Below are 22,943 nucleotides of genomic sequence, written 5' to 3' on the forward strand. Positions count from 1 at the left end.
GAGACAGGTGGGCATGTATGCAAAACACCTACTAGAAGTCGTTTCTACTCAAGCGGGCGATAGCAGCTTCTGAGGCCAAAGGTGGCCTTACTTTTTATCCAGTAGACCGTTACACTGTTTGACATTTTGTTGAATAAATGATTGAAAAGACACATTTTCCTTGGCCTTTTATTCAAGCAGATCCCCTTTATCTGTAAAGCTATGTTTTGCATGAAGATCTGTTCAAATATGTTGAAAACGTCAGCATGTTCCATGGGGTGCACTTACTTTTTCCCATGACTATACTTGAATTTGATGTGAACTGACACTAAGAGGCTTTATAAAGAATTGAAATAGTGAATACGGGAAAAGCTGGCATATTTATAACGAACACGACTGAACTGTCATGTGATACTACTCAGAGTAATGCCTAAACAAGAACATCACGATGTTAAAAAATATTAAATGTTGTCTAAAAGAGTTAAAAATGAAAGTAGACTTCAAATCAAAACTAGAGAGAGATTAAAAAAAAATAAAATACACGTATAAAATGCTTTAATTCTCACAGTCAGCTGCTGAAGGGTGGATGTGAAAATAAGACAAGCCCTTCCGGTTCAGTCGTACGGGTAAGCTTTGTGACCATTATAAAAAGTGCCTCGGTGCTCGGGGTTATGTCAAAAAGTTCAAACTGCTTGTTTCTCTCAAGAGGGTGGGCTCAAAACGTTTTGATTGATTACCTTTAGAATTTTGCCCATAACAGGACCCCAGCAGTACTGGTTAGCAGACCTCGTTGAGGTTATAATTAAGTGCACACACACTGGGCAGGATTCGAGACATCCACATTGCAAAGATGTCTGTGTGTGTGCGTGCGTGTGTGTGTGTGTGTGTGTTTGTGCGCGTGGGTGTGTGTGTGTGTGTGTGTGTTTGTGCGCGTGAGTGTGTGTGTGTGTGTGTTTGTGTGTGTGTGTGTGTGTGTTTGTGCGCGTGAGTGTGTGTGTGTGTGTGTGTGTGTTTGTGCGCGTGAGTGTGTGTGTGTGTGTGTGTTTGTGCGCGTGCGTGGGTGTGCATGCATGTGTGTGTGCGAGGCTCCGACTTAGGCCTGTATGAGTGATTTTGGATTTGCCAGTCTGTACCCCTTGCAATGACTCAAAGTGGGTTCTGTAAATTGATTGATGGATTTCCTTTGGAGCAGCCACTTCTCTTTTATAACTAACAGACATACCAATTTTATTTCCTTCTTATCTTTATGGGTTAGTTACAGTAAGACTTAGGAAGCATTTGATCAAATGGCTTTACAATGATGAACTGCTGCCCCCTAATGGTATCCACCAGCACTACAAGCAGGTTATGATACCAAACCAAGTCAAAATTGACCCGTTCAGAAGATTACATGTCCACGTGAATCTCCTCTGACCTCATCTCCTCTTACTGACTTTTGGTGTTGATTAAAAAGAACTTTCTTACGCACAGGACCACCTGTTTCTGGGAGCTGTTGGGACCTCAGACTGGGCGGGCTCAGTTCTAGAGATGAAGCCTGGTGGGAAAACTACAATCGTGCTTCCCATGGCCCCTGAAAAGGACACCTACCTTGGTGAGTTCATTTCTTTGGCAAAGGGTGGTTAAAAGGCTCCGGGACGTTTATAGCCTTGTCAAATTCTCACAGCTGGACATCATGTGCCATGCAGGACAAAGTGGGCATTGCCTATTTTACTAGGGCTTTAGTGGCACATAAGGCCTGTTCAGACAGAAGATTTAACAGGGATGCATGTGACCATGGACAAACATTATTACCATAAGCAATAAAAACAGCCACAAAATGGTGGCGATTGTGAAAATATTGCCCAAAAATGTCATTGAAATAAAATCAAAGAAATAACCAAATAAGTGAACGACCCATAATGATAGCAAGTAAGAATGTCATTGTAGTGATTCTGCAAACATCATTAATTTGTTCTGCTTTTAATAAATGGTTGGGCTTAATTAAGCTTGGGCTCCTTGCACACTGAGTCTTCCTCAGCTCCATCATTCTTCATCGTAAAACAACGCTAATTCTGCAGAAGTCACGTTAACAAGAGGCAGGGACCATGTTGATTAGATTACATAAATTAGTGGGTCTTTAATATTACATTTACTTAGCCAGTGATGGCTAGGGGCCCAGACGTGTTTGGCCTTCTTCTCTTAGCGTGTTTGCATATGTTTGTTATTGCAGGATACTCCATAGCCGTAGGCCATCTTGGGAAGGCCTCCCTGGTCATAGCTGGTGCTCCAAGACACAAACACAAAGGCAGGGTGGACATCTTCTACAATTCTGGGGAACTCTGGGAGAAAGTGCAGAATCTTACTGGAGATCAGGTAAACCTTAAGGATTCCACACACCAGCCGATAAAGTGTTTTTCTTTTCAATTTGAGGGCATATGAGGGTGTGACAATGACGGTGAAAAGGAACATTAGGAAAGAAGCAGATAGAGAAAAATATTGTTGAAATGGTGAAAAATTACCCAAAGGGATTCTTTCAACATTCAAGGAGGTGAAGTGCACCAGGAACAGTGTTCTCAGGTTCCTAAAAAATGATAACCCCAATTTGCCCAAGTAAAATAGCCCAGTGCCTGAGGTTGAGCAAATACACACCATCAAAGCCCGAGTAGGGTGGCTCCCTTTAGAGTGATAGAATGGGTATATACCATGACACAATAGTTCAAGACTTTATAATGGTAAAGAACATATATAAGTGTGAATGGCAGGGGAAGGGGTGCCAGATGGATAAAAACATGATAAGATATAGTCCAGAATACCCTGATGTTTTTCAAAAAAGGAGCCCAAAAACTAACAACCCACAAAAGCCCATTTTTTCCCTCCCACGGACGACGATCAAAAATAACCCAATTGGGCGAGAAAACCTTGGATCAGGAATAGTAAGAAGGAATTAAAAGACGCAGACAGTAAAATAGGAGATGCTCTAAACTTACATTTTTCTGAGGTCTTCACATGTGAGGAAGTGCATAACCTCTCAGCAGTAACAGGGACTACTAAGGAGGTACTGATTGACTTGGAAATTGTAGAGAGAGAAGAGCTGCGGAGATTAAATAGGCTGAAATCTAACAGCACTGGGGAATATTATGTAGCATGTATAGGGTGGTCCAGATCTAATTATGCAATTTTCATTACGCTATAACTTATTAAGTTTATTACATAGAAAATCACCCGAAAAATCCCGAACCATCTAGAAGTGTGCGAACTGACGACATGAAGAATAATCGTCTTTGCACCGAACTGGAATAGTCCCCGCATAAATCAAAGTCATCCACATGATCTGGATCTGCATAATTACATCCGGACCACCCTGTACTTTGTTTTTCTAACTGTCTAAGCATATATTGTACAACTCTGAAGAAAATGCAAGGAAGCTTCATGGACCAGACCTTGCTTGGCAGCTTCTACAATTTCAAAGATCAAATGAGATCTTTTGTTAGAGGGAGAAGTGACCAGAGTTTCATTACCAAGAAGAGCTCCTAGGGCCCGTTTATGACTTACTTGTTTGAACATTCCTTTAAAATGGGAGGAAATGCTGGCAGGAATAAAACTGTGTCTCAGATGTTTTATTGGTGAAGTGTCCAGGAGGTGTGTGTGTGTGTGTGTGTCAGGAGCTGCAGAGAGGCAATAAAAGATATGATGACCACAAGAGAGCTGACCAGGAATGAATTGATCAGAAAGAATCAAGTGTGACTACAACTTTATGTGCCACTTAAAACTACACATCAGGCATGATCGGGTCTTATTGTTCGGTTTGCAAAGCCACATTCTCTGTGATTTATGTGACACTGGTTATAGTAAATCCTATTATCCATAATATATAATTAAAAGTGCAGCTCTTTCTCTTGCCTTTTCTTTTACTCTGTTGAGTAACCTGGGGTTTTAGATGTTAAAGGGAACTACTGTCCCTGTCAGGGCTGGAAAAGTATGGGATTTCAGACATTTTGTTAAGGTCTACATAATAAGGCAGCATAAAGTCACCCTTGGACCCCCACACAGGGAAACACTAACAGATCATCAGGACCACCAGGACCAGGTAACATTTACTGTATGTACTTAAGGAGGACAGTGAGTACATACAGTATATAAACCCTTGGCACACACTTTTTGGAACATTCCTAAAGACGGGAGAGTAGCGAATATTATCCCATCATATAAAAAGGGTGATCGGGCTAATCCAAGTAACTATTGGTCAGCAAGCTCAACGTGCATCACAGGTAAATGAATGGAAGAAATTATTAAGGAACACATCCAGCAGCATATGACGAGAATAGGTGTGTTAGCGAATACTCAATATGGGTTCAGATGGAGAAGGTCATGTTTGAATAATATGTTGAAATTCTATGAGTTAGCGGGCAACAGCAGATGATAAGAGAGGTGGTGTGTGGTCTGGTTTATCTTGATTTTTCGGAGGCTTTTGATAAGGTACCACATAAAAAGTTAACGATCAAACTAGCGGAAATAGGAGTGCATTATGTAGGTGGGTGCAAAACTAGATCTAACACAGGAAGCAAGAGAGGATCTCTTCCTCAGAATTAGGGATTAGTCCTATCTGATCTCCAAAGTTCATGGGAAAAAGACAATTTCCCTTCAAGAATTAATAAAGTATAACAAATCAATTCAAATGTTTTAGCCCTCAGTGCTGTGTCTGCTACTCTTTTTACTACATAGGGTGCCCATATTAATGCATATGACGTCTCACAGACTGTGGCATTTAAACTACTGTGTGAAAAGTATCGAAAATGGCATCACTGTGTATGAGAACGGGAGTAACGATGTGCTGTACTTGGCATCCCCTGCTGTGTTTGAACACAGAATGGCGGCGAAACGATTGTCGCTAGAGCAGTGCGTACGTTGTGTGCGTTTATACTGCGGTGGTGAAACGGAGGGTGGCAGTTGAGTTTGAAGGTGGTGGCCCTAGTGTGCTAGCCATCGCAAGATAAACACAAAATTTGAAATTAGTGGTAGTGTTTTGTAAGCGAAGAGGAGCAGGTTGGCTCAATCATATACAAAAATATGGGCCACCCTGTACATGAATTGATGATCAACAATCAGGTTAAGAGTGCAGATGATACCAAAACTAGGTAGAAGGGCAGAATAAGCAAAACTGTCAGAAAAAGGACTTGAACGGCATACAGAATTGAGCAAATAACAATCTAGACGAGAACCCCAGCAATGCTCGCCAGTCCTATCCACTTAATTCTTCTAAAATAACATCAAGTCGAGTTTTGAAAGTCCCTAAAGTCCTACTGTCTACCTCACTAATTGTGACTACGGTTCTCTGAGCTTGTGAATGATGACATTCAATGGAAGTAAAGGTTAGATCTGAATACACGATGGTAGGCCTTCATGTAAGGAGCCATTATCACATGCAGTAAGTGACCAGTTAGTGTGGTGGAGAGTTGGACTTTAGAGACCTTCAGATCTCAGTTTGATGTTAATTTTGGACCATCGAGATCACAGGTTCTTAAACTATGGATCGCGGCCTGCTTGGGATCGCATCTGTTGGGTCACTCTGGGTTGCGACTCTCCGTTGTATTCAACGTTGCGCACAGTTTGCAAGATAGTCTCACAATGGGTCACTGTGTGCAGGTTAAGCAACAGACGTTGATGATCAGTGGTGATTCTTCTAAGAGGACCCCCTCCCCAACACCTTATGACTGTTTTCCAAGAGGAACCTCCACCCCATCATGGATGGAGTCTCAAAGACTATAAGACTGAGCAAGATTGGGTCATGGGAAAAAAAAATGACAAATGGGACGAATGAGCTTGTTGGGTCAAATGGCCCGTTCTCGTCACAGTTATTCTGATGTTGTAATTTATATGCAGTAGACCATTTACAGTTGCATTTGATGAAGAGCGGAAATCCATAAAGGCACATCCTGAAGGTCGCATTGTGCTCTGCTGGAGAGTTTTAGGCCCTGTATCTTTAGTCATTTGGTTACACTACCATCAAAGCAGGATACCCTCAGGCTGCATTAGTTGTTTTCTGTCATGGAAGGTGGATGAGAATTGCTGTTTACGACGACAGCACAATCCAACTATTTTTTTAAACTGTTCTTCCACTTGTTATGGGAGTTAACGTAGAGTTTTTATTCCCACTCCCAGATCGGCTCATACTTTGGAGGTGAAGTGTGCGCAGTGGATGTGAACAGTGACGGCGTCACCGACATACTGCTAGTGGGAGCGCCACAGTACTACAAGCCTAAAACAGAAGGCATGGTCTATGTGTACCGCTTGGGAGAGGCGGCCACCGCTACAGTAAGTAGACATTTCGGAGAACTAATTTAGTGGGCCATTTAGCCCCTTATGATAATTCTTTTATCTTTTTATCGTTTAAAACTCAAGTACTTCCTCTCTTAGGCCAAGCTTGATTCTTTCCGTAAAAGGCCTCCAAGGCCTAAACTGAACACACCTCCATCATTTGGATTAAACTTGTCATTTGCCGTGATGTCTCTTTATTCTGAAATGCTCTCAGGCTCCAGGTGACCATCAACCTGAGACAAGGATGGTCTGATAATGGATTCAATTTTGGTAAAGTTTATTTCGTACGAGGCGATTTCTGACCTAAAAATGAGGATTGATTGCATTTGGTGAATGATTTTCAGAAGCGACTAGTGATGGCTGAAACGGTTGGCGTGAAAACTGAAACTTCCATTTTGCAAAAAGAAAGGCAAAATAAATTTCACTTCACCACAAGCAAAATCCATGCCATTAACACTCATATTTTCATCTCATCTGAAACGTTCTTAAGAATATGCAAAAGGGTTTATTATGAATCTGAACATGGTGATAAAGCAGTTAGGCCACAAGTCCAGAAATCCATCGGCCTGGGTATGAGGCCTCCTGACGGTTCTTGCCCTGGACCAGGAGTTGAGGATAGTGAACTGAGGTGGCGTTACTTTGACCCAAAGAGAATCAAAACTGCCGGCGTGAATGTGCAGGCAGTGCTGCCATATTGAGGTGAGCTGCACTGAAGGAGCTGCGGTTTGGGCTTTGGAGTTATCTTTAGGGAGCAATATTAGATAGATAGATAGATAGATAGATAGATAGATAGATAGATAGATAGATAGATAGATAGATAGATAGATATGAAAGGCACTATATGATAGATAGATAGATAGATAGATAGATAGATAGATAGATAGATAGATATGAAAGGCACTATATGATAGATAGATGATAGATAGATAGATAGATAGATAGATAGATAGATAGATAGATAGATAGATAGATATGAAAGGCACTATATGATAGATAGATAGATAGATAGATAGATAGATAGATAGATAGATAGATAGATAGATAGATAGATAGATAGATAGATAGATACCAGGTACCACGCAAGACACTGGATAAAAGCCCAATATTCTTTATTATTTTTCACAGTGCACCAAGCACCCTCCACACTACTCATATATTTAACTAACCACTAAATAAACACAATAAACTCTCCTCCTTGCCCAGACACTTTGCCCTCCTACCTCCCAGCTCAGCTCAGCGTCTGGACTGGCTTCTAGTCCTTTTATAGCCCCTGACCCAGAGGCGTTCCTGTCCAATCAGACCACAGTTCCTTATTCCTTCCGGGTCAGGGCAAACAGTCATTTTTTTCACCCCGGGAGCACGCCGTTCCTTCCTGTCACGTGACCGTGACGTACTCCCGGGTTATAGGGCACACAAGAGCCCATGAGCCCCCCTACAGCGACTCCCGGTGGTCCCCAAGGTATCCAGCAGGGCTGTGTAAAAACACTACATAGTTCATGAGGCCCTGCTGGAACTCGGGGAATGATCCTGCTGTCGGGAGAGGTCCTCCTGGCGGCCTGGGGGTGAGGAGCACGAAGATATGGATAGATAGATAGATAGATAGATAGATAGATAGATAGATAGATAGATAGATAGATAGATAGATAGATAGATAGATAGATAGATACTTTATTAATCCCAAGGGGAAATTCACATACTCCAGCAGCAGCATACTGATAAAGAACAATATTAAATTAAAGAGTGATAACAATGCAGGTATAACAGACAATAACTTTGTATAATGTTAATGTTTATCCCCCCCGGGTGGAATTGAAGAGTCGCATAGTGTGGGGTCTCCTCAGTCTGTCACTGGAGCAGGATGGTGACAGCAGTCTGTTGCTGAAGCTGCTCCTCTGTCTGGAGATGATCCTGTTCAGTGGATGCAGTGGATTCTCCATGATTGACAGGAGTCTGCTCAGCGCCCGTCGCTCTGCCACGGATGTCAAACTGCCCAGCTCCGTGCCTACAATAAAGAATATAGTCCTCACCAGTTTGTCCAGGCATGAGGCGTCCCTGTTCTTTATGCTGCCTTCCCCAGCACACCACAAGAGGGTGCTCGCCACAACCGTCTGATAGAATTTTAATATTACTTTCATTCCACCCCAAAAAACCTTTAAAAACCCACAACACCCCAATTTGAGTGAGTTTTACGTTTCACAATTAAAAAATCACATGCAAAGCGAGATTGGGGGACAAGAAACATCACTAACTAATCCATAACTTTGTGTGCCATGTTCAGTAATACGGTCAGTGGTTTACTTTTGCTCACAGCTTCTTTTCAACGTGAGCGGAGAAACTGGGTTACAGTCGGCCCGTTTTGGTTCGTCCATCTCCACGATCCAGGATCTCAATGAGGACGGACTGACGGACATCGCCATTGGTGCCCCGCTAGAGGATGACAACAGAGGCAGCGTGTATATTTTCCATGGATCAGCAAAAGGCATGAACTCCAGGTACTCACAGGTAAGTGACAGACAGAAAAGGAACTAAAAAAATTTAAAGAAAAAAAATAAAGTGAAGAGACGGGTGGTCCTAACCCTGCCAATCTGCAAAACTGGTGGCATTCACCCTTAAACTTTTAAATTCTGCTTTGTTTTTTGTCTGCTTTTATGCTACTTTGATTTAACTGGCTGTGGCATCATTATTCCTCACTTAAGATTCACGGTCCACCCTGCAAAATAAAAGTCGGACATTTCTCTTTCAGATTTTTTTTTTAGAGCAGGATAATTTTTATACGTTGTACACATTTATGACAGCAGAATAAACTGCAAAATTCTGTAATGTTTTTACCAAAACATGCACTTTGAAGCTTCTGATCATTATAAAGGTGTCAGGTCAGGTCAGGGAGCATGCACTGGTACAGTGCGTTGCCACACCCATAACACAGTGAAACGGCTTGGAATCCTGGTTGGCAACCCCTCCAGGCAGACACATGGTCCGACAGAAATGACCCATCATCTGCTGCAGCCAGGTGTTACGTGGGTGTCCCTTTACCTTTAACAGTGGTGGTCCTGTGAGCCGGATCACCCTCGGGGAATCGCACTACATGGCCATAGTGCCTTGACTGACGCTCCCTCACAATGCAGGTCATGTGCCTCATTCGAGACTCCATGAGCAACACAAAGTCAAACCAACGGGACACTAAGGATTTTCCAGAGAGACACACATGTAGGAGGCCAGTCTTCGTCTCAGGTCACTGGATAGCGTCCATGACTCTCAAACAAGAAGCACCAGGACTCTAAAGACTTGGTCCTTCTTCCTTTTGCATAGATATTGGGAGCACCACACACCCCTTTATGACCTCATGAACCCCCTATGCTCTCCCGATCCGTCTACTGACTTCATAGGAAGAGTCACCAGAGACATGAATGTCACTGCCGAGGTAAGCAAACCACTCAATGACGAGGTCGACAATCTCTACACAAACAGACACACTGCTGATGGTCGTGCCCAAGAGGCCATTAAAGACCTGGCTCTTTGGTTTTTAACAGGACATTCGCAAGCCCAGACACTCAAACTCCTCGCTCGCTCAGTCTCTCTTGAGAGTCCTGATCAGGACCACTCAGAAAAAAAATAATATTCTGAAATATCTACAAGTGATATGTCCAGTTTTACTGTTTTGAAGCAGTACAAAACACAGGATTCTTTATCTCCACTTTTACTGTTTTCAAATAAGCATCCATATTCACTGTTGAAGACCCCAGGCCTGTTCATCATTCTGAATGTGCATAGTTAGTAAAGAAATTATACTGGGTATAATTACAGTCATACAAATTATAATTAAAACTAATTACAACACCAATACTTCCATCCATTTTCTAACCCGCTGAATCCGAATAGGGTCACGGGGGTCTGCCGGAGCCAATCCCAGCCAACACAGGGCACAAGGCAGGAACCAATCCTGGGCAGGGTGCCAACCCACCGCAGACATCAATACTTGCAATTTCAAAAACATCTTTACCAACACAAAGGGGTGTGGTGTCATTTGAAAGTTGAAAGCCCCCTCTTATTCAGTAGATGACAGTCTTTGTGTAAAATTGTACGCGATTAAATCAGGATGCTCAAGAAAGATATGGAAGTCGTCGTGGGGATGTGATACCGTGATACGGTGATTTGGCCATCTTTGAGGGAAGATCTCAGCATATTATGGGGGTATGCAATATGGCATTTTAACAGCTAAATTCTGTACTTTAATTACCGTATATACTCATGTTTAAGTTCTCCTGCGTATAAGTCGGGGCTTGATTTTACCGTATAATTTCCGATATCTTATAATGTCGGTCGTATAAGTCGAACGCGGAAAATTCATGCTATTGTTGCAAGAGATTACGATATGCTAACACCCACCGGAGAGAGTAACCACGGAGCACACTGCCTTTTGTTTCTATGTATTGTTCCTACGTGTCCATGCGGTGATAGCCGAACTATTCCGAAGCAACGTTTGCACTGATTTGTGTTTTTTGTATCTCACACCCTCATACACCTTTATCGTAAGAGCATCCCTTATCTACGATGGAGCGTGCGATCAGAAGAGAATATCAAGCTGGTTTTAAATTAAAAGTCGTTGAAGTGGCGAAAGAAATTTGTAACTACGGTACTGCAACAAAATTCGATGTGTCTGAGAAACTGATGTGAGACTGGAGAATGTAAAAAAAAATTAAATTAAGTGTTGTCGTATAAGTTGGGGTCTGATTTTATGATCGATTTTTCGGGTTTCAGGACCCGACTTATACGCGAGTAAATATGGTATAGTATTAAGAAAATGAACAATTTTTTCAGTCTTTTTAAAAAAATGTTGTGTAATTGTTTGGTCCCAAACAATGGGGCTGAGTTAAACGAGTTTGAGACCAGAATCGGGCAGCAGCAAGGACCTCTTACCTCCCGTAGTCTCGGCCAGTCCGTGGGTCAGAGGCAGTGCTGCTCTCTTCTCCTGTCTCTCACAATGCAAATCTTTTTGTCTCTCAGCGAATCGAGGGACGTTTTCTGTCCCCAGACCTACAGTTCTTTGGACAGTCGATTCACGGAGCGATGGACATCAATGGAGACGAGCTCACTGATATTGCTGTGGGATCCCTCGGCACAGTCGTTTTGCTCAGGTAAGTAGAACAGTCAGTAGGTTGCCTTCCTCCGTGATTTCAGCCATCAAATTTTGTGTGAAGGAGTAAGCAAAAGGTAAAGAGACAAAGACATACGTGATGAAAGGGAGCTGAGATGACCTGATTGATAAATCCTAATATGGCCTACTGTGTTGTGAGAAGACAACATAAGATATCAAAAAATCGAGTATTTGACATTCGTCAGAAGAGTGACACTGGGCACTGAAGGTGACTAAGCTGTGGCATTTTTGCATTAAGGACCAACCAGATTCTGTGCACTGTAACCGCATGAGACAGGAAGCCATTGCCACAGTAAGCAGACATTTCAGAGGACTGAATTACCATTTCACGGTCCCTCAGTGGTTTAGTTATCATTAGGGTGTTTATAACAATGTGCAGCTTCATCTTCTCATGCAGTTGTCCATATTTTCCATCACATGGTCTATGAAATTTGTTATAGAGAAAATCTCACTTTCAGAATTTGTGAAATTGCCTGCATGCCGTGTGGTGCCAGCCTGTGTTTCCGGGTTCAGCACTGGACCAATTGGCCCTGCAGCGTTCTCTATGCCCTTATTTGTGTGTGTGTGTGTGTGTGTGTGTGTGTTCATCTGCAATCTGAACTTTCTACTTTAAAACCTCAGAAACGTTCAAGAAGGCAGACAGAGACTCACAGAGAGACAGACACACGACTCTGGGAGATAGAAGAAAGAATGTGACTTCAGAAACAGCGCCAGAATACGGTAGCTGTGATTAGTTTCAGTAGCTTTTACATTACAAGGCATTTCCCTGTGGCCATAACAGCAGCAATGCGATTCTTCTGAAAGTACAGATGGGGATCATTCATTGTTAAAAAAAACAAAAACACATGCTTGTTATTCAGCTTACCTTTCATTCGGTGTGTGTGAGACTCGGTCTTTCCACCTCGGTGCTCGGTACTGTATTGTTCGTGACTACCTATGTTACTGTCTAAGAGGGGTTCATATCTAAGTAATCGTTTTTAGTGCAACATCTATTGGATTGTACAGGGAGATTCACTGGAAAGGGGCCCCGAATATTCTGTTGTAAATCCAAAAAAAATCCGCTCTATACCTTGACGTGTGTGTAATCGACTACATTACATGCAATGCTGGAAGTGGTTTCCATTTTCTGCCAGACTCATTTTGACGCATCGCTCCATATTCCTGAATGTGTAAGCAAGTGTCTCGGGGAAATAGCAGCAATTTCATGTTGGATGTTTTCCTTCAAACTCTTCCACAGTGTGAGGTTTGTTCCGATAGACTTTTCCTTTGAGAAGACCCCAAAGGAAGAAGTCTGGTGGTGTCAGGTCTGGTGACCATGGTGGCCAAAGCCCCTTTGAAATTGCCCTGTTGCCAAAGAAGGACTCAGTTTCTGCCGTGCTCCTTGCCGATGTGTGACATGTTTGCTCCATCTAGCTGGAAGTAACCTTCTGTTAACTCACGATCATCCAGTTGATTCTGACATCGTTTAAATGAATTGGTGGCCCAGTAGGGAAGACGTGCTGCTCAGTACTGTACACCGCCATCCTGACAAGAAGTCGAGTGACCGAGTGAAGGGGTATGGGCGGCAGGCACCCAGAAGTTACAAACGAAAGGTTAAACGTGGTGACGGCTGTCTGGCGCCTACCTCATCGCTCTGACGCAGGGCCATCCCGGCTTCTTCAAATCTCGGTATACTGAGGAGTCATTGCATGTTGTTTTTTTCAGATTGCTTCATCCTAGCGAGAGTTATTACAGAATATCTGGGGCCTCTTTAGAAAATGAATCTCCCTGTATTTTGCTTTGCATGCAGTAATAAAATGCATTGGATTGTTCAATCCAACAGATGGTGCACCAAACATTAGAACTGCTTTTATGAATCCTATACCAAATGGCATATAACAGAAATATAGCAATTGGACAGACACACAGATACTAAGACACACACACACACACACTTGTCCTTTTATTAAGGTGGATGTTGTTGCGAAGTGGCAAAAACTATATGCAGTTTAGAGCAGTATAGTACCTTATTATGTTTACCATCTTCTTCTTCTTCATCTATTACATTAAATGTTAAAATAATAATAATAATAATTATTACTTAATAATAATTATTATTATGTTATCTTTGTGGAGGAGCCTTAATGTCAAAAAACAAAAAAATGAAATTTTATCATGAGTGCCATTTTGTGCCGTAAAATCGTGAAGTGATCAGCTCTCAAATGTGATCTCCAACTCCTCGCTGGCAGTGGGCGTAGGACGCTTCATTAACTGCTTCTCGTGTTCTACTCTGGGGTTGGACACAAATTGCTAGCAGTCATTCTGAGACTCTTGATAAATATGACGGTGTTCGACTGATGGCCTTTGACCTTACAGGTGTCGTTAGTTGGTAGTAAAATTTTAGAACGACATTATTAGTTAGGTGAGAGAGTCCATATTGACGTCAGAGAAGTCTGAAGTTCTGGCATGGCACCACCACGATTAGAATTCCCATGCCCAGAATCTAAGGACTACACTCATTAATTTAAATTGTTGGGTTGGTTGCCTTGTATGTCACTTGGCTATTAGCAAACTGAGCGACTGTTTGGTCAGTTGAGCAGATCATGGACCAGCTAACATATTTTAAACAAGTGATCAGAAGTTTCACTAAGTAACTAATTTTAAGTGATTAACTCATTGACCAATCAGTTGAGTTAAAAATAGGCACCGTGTAATGTCCAAACCACGTGACCAGCAATGTTCACAATGATGTCACAAACGTAACCCTAAAGTAAATTAAACAGTTTATTACATAATGCTACTAACACAATGACAGGAGATAGAAACACTCATATTATGCTACTTAGAATGAATGCAGACAAATGAAATAAAGCCAATATCTTCTTTGGTGATCGATGAGCTCAGAGAAGACGTCAATCAAACAACACGACCTACTGTGGTTTTCCTTCAGGTACTCTGGTTTGCTCCCACATCCCCAAAGATGTGTGTCGGGTTAATCTGTGATACTGAGTCAAGCAAGTGAGACCACAGTGCTAACCGAGGGACCAGATCTACAAAGCACCTTCAGTGTGAGTGTGTGCATGAGCATGTCCCATAATGCAGTGCTTCTCAACCACTAGTTTGCCATTGTGAGTTAGTTGCTGTTATTTATTATGGCAGTGGTTCACGGTGGGCCAGCTGTGTTTCTCTGACCATCTTCTTCACTTTGATGATCTTTCTCCATTCACAAACATTGACCTCCTTGCCACTCTGACAATCCAAGGGTGGAGAAGTTTCAGACTATTACGTTATTTTGCAGTCTTTGAATGGGAAGGATAGCAAGATGTGTATTGTGACTGGAAAATGTAGAGCTAACTGAGTGTGAGCCAGCACAAGATTTAAATAGCATTCTTCATGTCTTCAGTTCCAGGCCAGTCTTGAATGTCACGGCTAAAATCCTCTTCGAACCCAGTGAGATCTCGATCAGCGGCTTTGACTGCCTCTCCGAAGGCAAGGAGGAATCTGTGGGGAACGTGACTGTTTGCTTCAGGGTGTGTCGAGCAAACGGAGAGAATTCAAGTAAGGAGTTTTCAGGCTGGTGCGCTACCACATCATCCTGGGGTTTTCTATGATTTCTTTGAACCAGAACCTTTCATTGAATCTTCTTTATATATTTGAACATTGAGAAACCAGGCCAAAGAGCGGTAACAGCTGGAAATGCGTAAGTGTGACAGATGGATCACAGACATAGTTTGATTCTTGTTCCTTCTCTGAGCACGTAATGATGATGGGCTCTCAATGTCTGCTCTTTTCAATCTTCTTTTCTCTCTCAATATTTATAGACAACGCTATCAATATCTCCTACTGGCTGGAGCTGGACAGTTTTCGTCTGCGCAGCAGAGCTTTCTTTGGGAACAACAAAAGGCTGCTACTTGAAGTGACAGAGAAGTCTATAGGAGAACACTGTTTTCCATATGATGTCCAGATGCCAGTATGTGTCCTTACTTTGTCTACAGTATGTGAAAGTGTTTGGAGGCCTTGTAGCGGATCACAGAAAATGACCTGACATGGCCTACTCAGGGCAGTTTGTCATCTTGAAGTGCATTCTGCCATCTTCAGTGAATGGTGCTATATAAGATAGAAATACATGAATTGATTCTATATTCCACTATCTTTACATTTTATTGTTCCTTGTTCATTTTATTCTCTAAACATAGTCACTTGTAAAGCAGTAGCTGGGTAGTCAGGCTCAGCAGTCAGCCAGCAGCTAACTAACAATTGGCACCAAACATGGTGCTAATGTTGTCATTTTGCGATCTGTTAATCACTTTGGCGTAGTCGGCGTGGCATGACTGTTTTGATCCTTTTCTTTTTCTACAGAAATGCGTGGAGGACACTTACTCACCTGTCAAAATTAAGTTGAACTTCACTCAGAATGAGCTTCTCAACACGGATGGTCGTCTGACGGCGATCCTGAATCAAGCAAGTGAGACCACAGTGCTAAGCGAGGTACCAGATCGACAAGGTCTACAATTTCTTCTGACGTAATGATACAATAGCCAGCAAGAAGGGCAAGGAATTGTTTTGGCCAGGAAATATTTTTTTATGTTTTATCAAATTTATTAAAAGCATGTAACGTTCCATAGAATCATGTCAAACTTAACAAAGCTAATTTCAGTTCAACCCTCAGCCATGAGAAAGAGAGGAAGGCCAACAGTCCGAGTAAAACTTAAAGAGTAGTAAAGAGCGAAAGGAGCCCTTCTCCCCAATATAAATGCTTATTCTAAAATCTGATTGATTAGATCAGCCAGGTTTTAAAAAAGTTCTGCACAGATCGTCTAAGTCAGAATTAGATTTTTTCCAATTTCAAAAAGTATATAACATCAGTTACCCACTGACTTAACAGAGGAGAGTTAGGATTCTACCAGTTGAGCAAGACAAGTCTACGTGCCAATAGTCAAGTATAGGCCATTATAGTTTGTTAGTCCTTCTCCACTTTAAGCCCCTCTGTGAGCCCACCACGCTCAGCTGTTAGTGGATTAGGAGGGATTGTGACACCCAGGCTGTCTGAAAGGCATTTCAAGATTTTGGTCCAGAATGATGTTAATTTGGTGCAGGCCCGAAACATGTGACCCAGTGAGGCAGGAGCTCGATTGCAACGTTCACAGGTTGGATCTCGCCCTGGAAACATTTAAGACAATTTTAAACGAGAGAGATGTGCTCGATGAAAGATTTTAAGATATATAATTGAATGCTTTGCGCTTATGGAGCTCGAGTGAATTCTGTGCGTGGCTGCCTTCCACTCCTTTTCTGAGATTCTGAGTAAGAGATCATTTTCCCGCTGTACTCTGGGATCTTTAAAAGGACAGGACTGTGTGTGTTCATCTGTTTGTGTCCATGTCCAGGTTTTTATAGTTTGTATATTTGCCGCCCAGCAATAAAACTGAAAATTAGGAAGCGCCATGCCACCTTCTGATTTAGGTCGATGGGTGGATATTTTGAATTCCAAATAAATTATGTTTGAATCTAATTTCTTAAAAATAATTTGTTAATGTATATGGGGATATTTTGAAATAGAAACCGAAGCTTAGGGAGGATATTCACCTTGGCAGTGTTAATTCTCCATGCTAAAGTAAGATGGAGGGTAGACCATCTATGTACGTCTTGTTTAAGTTTTTCCTAGCAGACAAGACAATTTTCTTGAAAAAGAGCTTTATATGTACTTCTTATGTTTATTCCAGTCAAGAAATTTGATTGAAATTGGAAGTTTTTTTTTGCTTACATCCACCTTTTCTGAGGTTTTAAAAATTCTGGGAACCCCATGAGATTATTGTTTGCATGTTATGTCTTGATTGGAAGGTGGCTCATTCTATTCAATGATAGGGTTTGAGATTCTCCATGTTGACATTCTGTGGCACTGGTTGCTGTGATGAAAGACAGGTTGCTAAGGGGTGTGTCCCAGGAGGCTGTGATGTGTGATGTCAGGTTGGTATGACATTCTACACAATGTGATCTACTCTCATTGTTACTGTTAAATATTTATGTATACAGTATATTTTAACTTAATATATTTGTCATTTCCAAATATATCTTTATTGTGCATGTTAAAAGGGATTTTAAATTAGTTGTTTTATTTTACCATTAATTGACAGGCCAACACAGCAACAAATGTTTGGGCTGCCAGCCCGGCTGTTCCCATTTACTTGAAAAAAATCAACAAAATCAACGCGCGATGACATTCAAAAAGGTGGCCCCGTAACACACAGAAAGCAGCTATGAGCAGGCAGTGGCGTGCTCCTCCGTAGATCACTCGAGCCAGAAGTGACGCCTCCTTCAGGGGGGTCTGGGAGGGGCGGAGTCAGTTGCCCTCACTAGGTGGTTTCTCTGTAATGTGGAGGAAAAAGAAAACAAAACAGTTAGTGGCAACGCCCCCTCTTGGCTCAGGATGGTAGCACATACCTGGAAAGGACTCTTGTGTGCATGCGTGATGCCATCTTGTTTTTTTTATTTCATTGAGAGTCCTTTAAATGCAATTTATCCTTGTTTGTTTGAGCAAAATTAAACTTAATATAAGCAGCCCTCTTCTTATTCTTCCTCTTTCATCCTTCCTTCCTCTTCCTTCTTTCTTCCTTCTTCTTCCTCTTCATCTTATTAAAATTAAAACTTAATATAAGCAGTCCTCTTCTTCTTCCCGTTTCTTCCTTCCTTCCTTCTTCTTCCTATTCATCTTATTAAAAGTAAAACTTAATATAAGCAGTCCCCTTCTTCCTCTTCATGTGTTTGACCAAACAGGTCAGTCCTGCCTCTCCTCGCCTGTCAAGTCCTTTTCCTTCAGATCTTCTGTTACTTTATTCATCCACCACTTCTTTGGTCTTCCTCTCTACTTCCATTCTCCTCATTTCCCCCCACATATTCATTATCTCAATTTAATAGAAGCAGACAGCAATTTCAAGCTATGATGATTTTATACTCCAGGGCACTTTGGTTTGGTATTCTTTTGATCTTCCTGGCTAAGTCGCTCATGCGGCTTACCATTTGTGATCACCTTCTGGTCAAATTCCTCAGACTCACAATAATTTCACTACGTCTTTGACCTGCCATTGACATTTAGATTGATGAACCACTGCCAACGACTTACACTTTCACTTTTGGTTTTGGTGAAATATTTGTTTTGATCTCACGGTTTATTAACTTTTGCATGCCTTGTGATGTTATCTTCCGGTCCTTTAAACACTGTTGATCTTGTGGTCTGACCATTACCTTTGTTAAGTTACATCAGTTGAAGGTTTACAAAGAGTAATATTTATGGATTAATCAGAGGAGAAGACCACAAATACTCAGCTCTGTACAACAGATGTGGAGAAAGACCCCCCCTGAACACACAATGGCTGTGTTAGAATCTGAAGATGATGGGAGACAACAGCACAAGACAATGGCAGAGCCCACCGGGCACTTTAGCACCAAACTGGACGACTGAAGATCAGAAAAGTGCTGGTCTGATGAATTTCAACTTCAAAGTACATGTTAGGACAGAATTTGGTGCCAACCCATGAATTTATTCTAAGTTGTGCCAACACTTCAGACTGCGGGTGGTATGGCAATGCTGAGAGGAATGCTTTCTTTGCGCATGCTATGCCTCTCAACACCAAATGTCCACCGATCTAAATCAAGTGGAGAGCCTTGGAAAGGCATTGATTTCTGAGATTTGTGGTGTGAATGGGAGCTTAAAATCAATAAAGGATATGGGAGCATCTTGTTGAATTTATGTTTTGGTGAATATCAGCTTTTTTAGGAGACAAAAGTAGGCCATACCCCATACTAGACAGGTGTACCTAATAAACTGGCCACTGGACCACAGGCAGCTGAAAAGACTCAGACAGATCCATCCAGACTCAGTCATGAATGTGGCGAGGGTTTCATTTGGAAACACGTGATTCACTGGGAGATTTTCTTTTGTGGTCAACATTTAATTAAGAATTTCAGGATGCTGTTTGAGGGCCACCTTGTACTTTGCCTTTAGTTTTATCTGTACTGTATTGTTGAATTATTTTTATTTTATTGAAATGCTTATTGACCCCACCGATACTGCAACAGTCTCACTTTTCTCCTTTTGCATTTAGATAGCTAATCGAATACACATCTCCGTGAAATTGTTCCTGCCGACTACACTACGTCAGCCTGCTTTACAACTCTGTTACGATTGAGTGAAATGATGTCATAACCTTAATATTCTTTATGGTTTTCATTGTCTAGAGCTCCAGTTAGTTCACATATGACAGCGGTTCATGACGCTCAGTACGGGGTGTTCCATGGAACTGAAGTCACGTTCAGAGACTTCACTTCCATCTCATATGGTTGGCTGATCTCCACCTCAACTAACCTCCTTAGCATTAGGCCCGAATGTCCCTTGGGCACAAAAAACAGTGCTAAAAGTGTTAGTCCCAAGTGCCACCAAATGCGTAAGACCCAAGGATTACTCGGGCAGTAAAAGTGCCAACAGCGTTAGTGCCGAGTGTTACTCGTGTAAGCGCCAGGCCCGAGAGTTATGGAGTAGACACATCTTCTCCTAGCCTCATAATGGTGTCTCGTAAGCAACGCCTCAGCAGTAGTGATGACGAAGTGCATTTGTCTTCAGGCAGTGAAATTGAAACGATCAGTGAAACCGAAAGTGACGCTTACATCACTGGAATATGTGCAGTGTGCTGTTCATATTATTACTATTATTCATTATTATTATCACCAGGACAATTTTCTTTTGTGGTCATTATTTATTTAAGAATTTCGGGACGCTGTTTGAGGGCCACCTTGTACTTTGCCTTTAGTTTTACCTGTATTATGTTGTTGAATTATTATTTTTTTTTATTGAAATGCTTCTTGACCTCACCTATACTGCAACAGTCTCACTCTTCTCTTTCTGCGTTTAGACAGCTAATTGAGTACACATCTCTGTGAAGTTCTTCCTGCCGACTACGCTATGTCAGCCTTTAAAAATGTGCTATACGCCTCTGTTACGATTGAGTGAAATTATGTCATAACCTTAATATTCTTCATGGTTTTCATTGTCTAGAGCTCCAGTTAGTTCACATATAACAGCGGCTCATAATGCTCATTACGAGGAGTTCCTAGAAAATAAGGTCATGTTCAGAGACTTCACTTCCAGCTCAATTGGTTGGCTGATCTCCACCAACTAACCTCCTTAGCATTAAGCTCGAATGTCACTCGGGCTGTAAAAACAGTGCTAAAAGTGTTAGTCACAAGTGCCACTCAGGCCACGGTACAGACGCGTCTTGTGTAAGACCCAAGGATTAATCGGGCTGTAAAAGTGCCAACAGCGTTAGTGCAGAGTGTTACTCGTGTAAGCGCCAGGCCTGAGAGTTATGGAGTAGACACATCTTCTCCTAGCCTCATAATGGCATCTCGTAAGCAACGCCTCTCAACAGCAGTGATGACCAAATGAATTTGTCTTCAGGCAGTGAAACTGAAAGCGATCCTCGTGAATCCGAAAGTGACACTCGCGTCACTGGAACACGTGCAGTGTGCTGTTCATATTATTATTCTTCATTATTATTATTATTATTTGAATCATTATTATACTTTCTACACTTCTGACTTTGTACTTTTAGTGTTTTGCACGTTTTACAGATTTATGGCTGAGCCCAACACGTATGTCCTGTTTTTTCAGGTTGCATTCGAGAAGAGCTGCGGGAAGAACATCACTTGCATTGCAGACTTGCAGCTGAGTGCCAGCTTCTCCAAGTAAGTAGACAAACGGGCTTCAAAATGACTTTGGCCACCGATTAATTAAAACGTTGTCTTGGTCGCAATGAATCACAGTACCTTTTTTATTTTAATACAGTCAGCTGCAATATAATTTTGCAAATTTAAATGTAGAAGTAAAAGTAGTTATCTGAAAGAAATGTGCAGACTCCAATGCTAATGAGACTCCCAAGTCAAAATTTCAACGTGCTATGTATGGCTTAACTTAAACTTGATGTAAAACTTCCTTCCAAAGTGTGCGCTCTCTGATCGTGGGGAGTCAGCGTCGCCTGAATGTGACAGTCCGGCTGGAGAACGTCGGTGATGATTCCTACAACACCACCCTCTCCTTCTTCTACCCGCCAGCGCTGTCCTTCGCTAAGAATGAGCTAATCCAGGTAGGGCTCTTACTTTGCGCTAATGTCTCCTTTCATTTGTCTGCTATGTGATACCAGATAAATGAAGCGACCGGCGAAAGGGCGTGACATATTGGAATTTTATATTGTGAATTCGACAATTGCTAACGAGGACATTACACCTTATTAAGTTCAATAGGAAAGCCACTGCCAGCTGTCATGACGGGAGAGACATTGAAAACGGTGGGCGGACCATATGCAAAGTCAGCCCCCCGATATTCCCTGGTAAGACAATGGTAAGTAAAACGCCTGTCGACTGTTTGTAGAAAGGGGACGGTGTGGAGAATGAGAATGTGTTTTAAATGAGTCAGTAATCTCCTTAATATTTATGTGTGTATTTGTTTGCCTGTATTTTAAATACGCATTCTTTGAAGTAAATCTTCTACTCACACGACTGCTCAGAAAAGCTATAATTTATGGCAAAAGAGAAAGTTTGACTCATTATATTCATAAACCTCACATTTATTACTACCCCCTGAATTTCAATGTTAGGACATCCTCTTAATGCATCCTTAAACCCAGCAAACTCACTGTGGAGACCTGGTTACTAACATAATGATGGTTTCCCATAAACCCATGTGGCTGTTACTTAGTGTATTATTTTCATGCAGGTACTTTTCTAATGTAATTTCTTATTATAGTTTCCATGGCACAGTAGTAAGACTTATTGGCTTGTAACTTCCAGGATCCATTTAAATAGAAACGAGTGGGGTCCCTTGGCGATTTCTTGATATTTCAGGAGCTCATCAGAGATCTGCTAGTGGAGGGGGCTGCAGGCTGAGAGGGAGAGTCTGTCACTATGTATTGTGATTCCCTCTTTGATAAGAGGTCCGTGTCTCCGAATGGGTGTGGGTGCCCCTTGTGAATGCACAGACGCTGCTCTGAGGCTGATTGGGGTGTTTGGCTGAGGGCGCATTCACTAGCAAATGTGAGGGGGCTCAGGTCAAGTGCTTCATTCACACCTCGGAGTAGGAGAAGGACGGCACCTGCAACCTAATTGGGTGCTATGAAAGGAGCCTGCAGGGCAGAGAGGGGGAACAATTAGGGAGCTGGAGAGGTGAACGGTTGGAAGTAAACCAGACGATGTGAGAGAGGAGACAGAATGAGCGGGCCCCGCAAGTGGAACAAAGTGAATGGTGCTCTGTGGGGTGTCCCAGTTCATCAGTGTAGGAGTGTGGGCCTCGAACGAACCTCCCAGGTAGCACCATGCTGATGAATGGGATGGCAGAGGAATCCGGTCAAAGCAGGTGGGACGGGTGTCAGGAGAGGTGGCCATAGATGTCGGCGTCAATACCAATAGGAAGACGCGTTGGGGAGATGTGTGGTGAAGGTGTGCTGGGCTGGCTGAGGAGGAACTTACTGCCAGTACAATTTTACCTGGAATT

General features: G+C 42.2%; 1 protein-coding gene across 1 annotated transcript in view; it reads left to right on the forward strand.

Annotated features, from left to right (window-relative positions):
- Positions 1–22,943, forward strand: part of LOC120536626 (integrin alpha-M-like) — a 77,647-nt gene that overhangs the window by 45,522 nt on the left and 9,182 nt on the right. The window contains exons 11-21 of the mRNA XM_039765038.1: positions 1,450–1,570; positions 2,189–2,331; positions 6,118–6,270; positions 8,584–8,775; positions 11,278–11,408; positions 14,811–14,965; positions 15,229–15,377; positions 15,767–15,895; positions 21,069–21,142; positions 21,399–21,540; positions 21,690–21,794. Of these exons, the coding sequence (XP_039620972.1) occupies positions 1,450–1,570; positions 2,189–2,331; positions 6,118–6,270; positions 8,584–8,775; positions 11,278–11,408; positions 14,811–14,965; positions 15,229–15,377; positions 15,767–15,895; positions 21,069–21,142; positions 21,399–21,540; positions 21,690–21,794 (1,494 nt within the window). The remainder of the gene's footprint in view (positions 1–1,449; positions 1,571–2,188; positions 2,332–6,117; positions 6,271–8,583; positions 8,776–11,277; positions 11,409–14,810; positions 14,966–15,228; positions 15,378–15,766; positions 15,896–21,068; positions 21,143–21,398; positions 21,541–21,689; positions 21,795–22,943) is intronic.

The sequence above is a fragment of the Polypterus senegalus genome, chromosome 10 (assembly GCF_016835505.1).
Source record: "Polypterus senegalus isolate Bchr_013 chromosome 10, ASM1683550v1, whole genome shotgun sequence".
NCBI lineage: Eukaryota > Metazoa > Chordata > Cladistia > Polypteriformes > Polypteridae > Polypterus > Polypterus senegalus.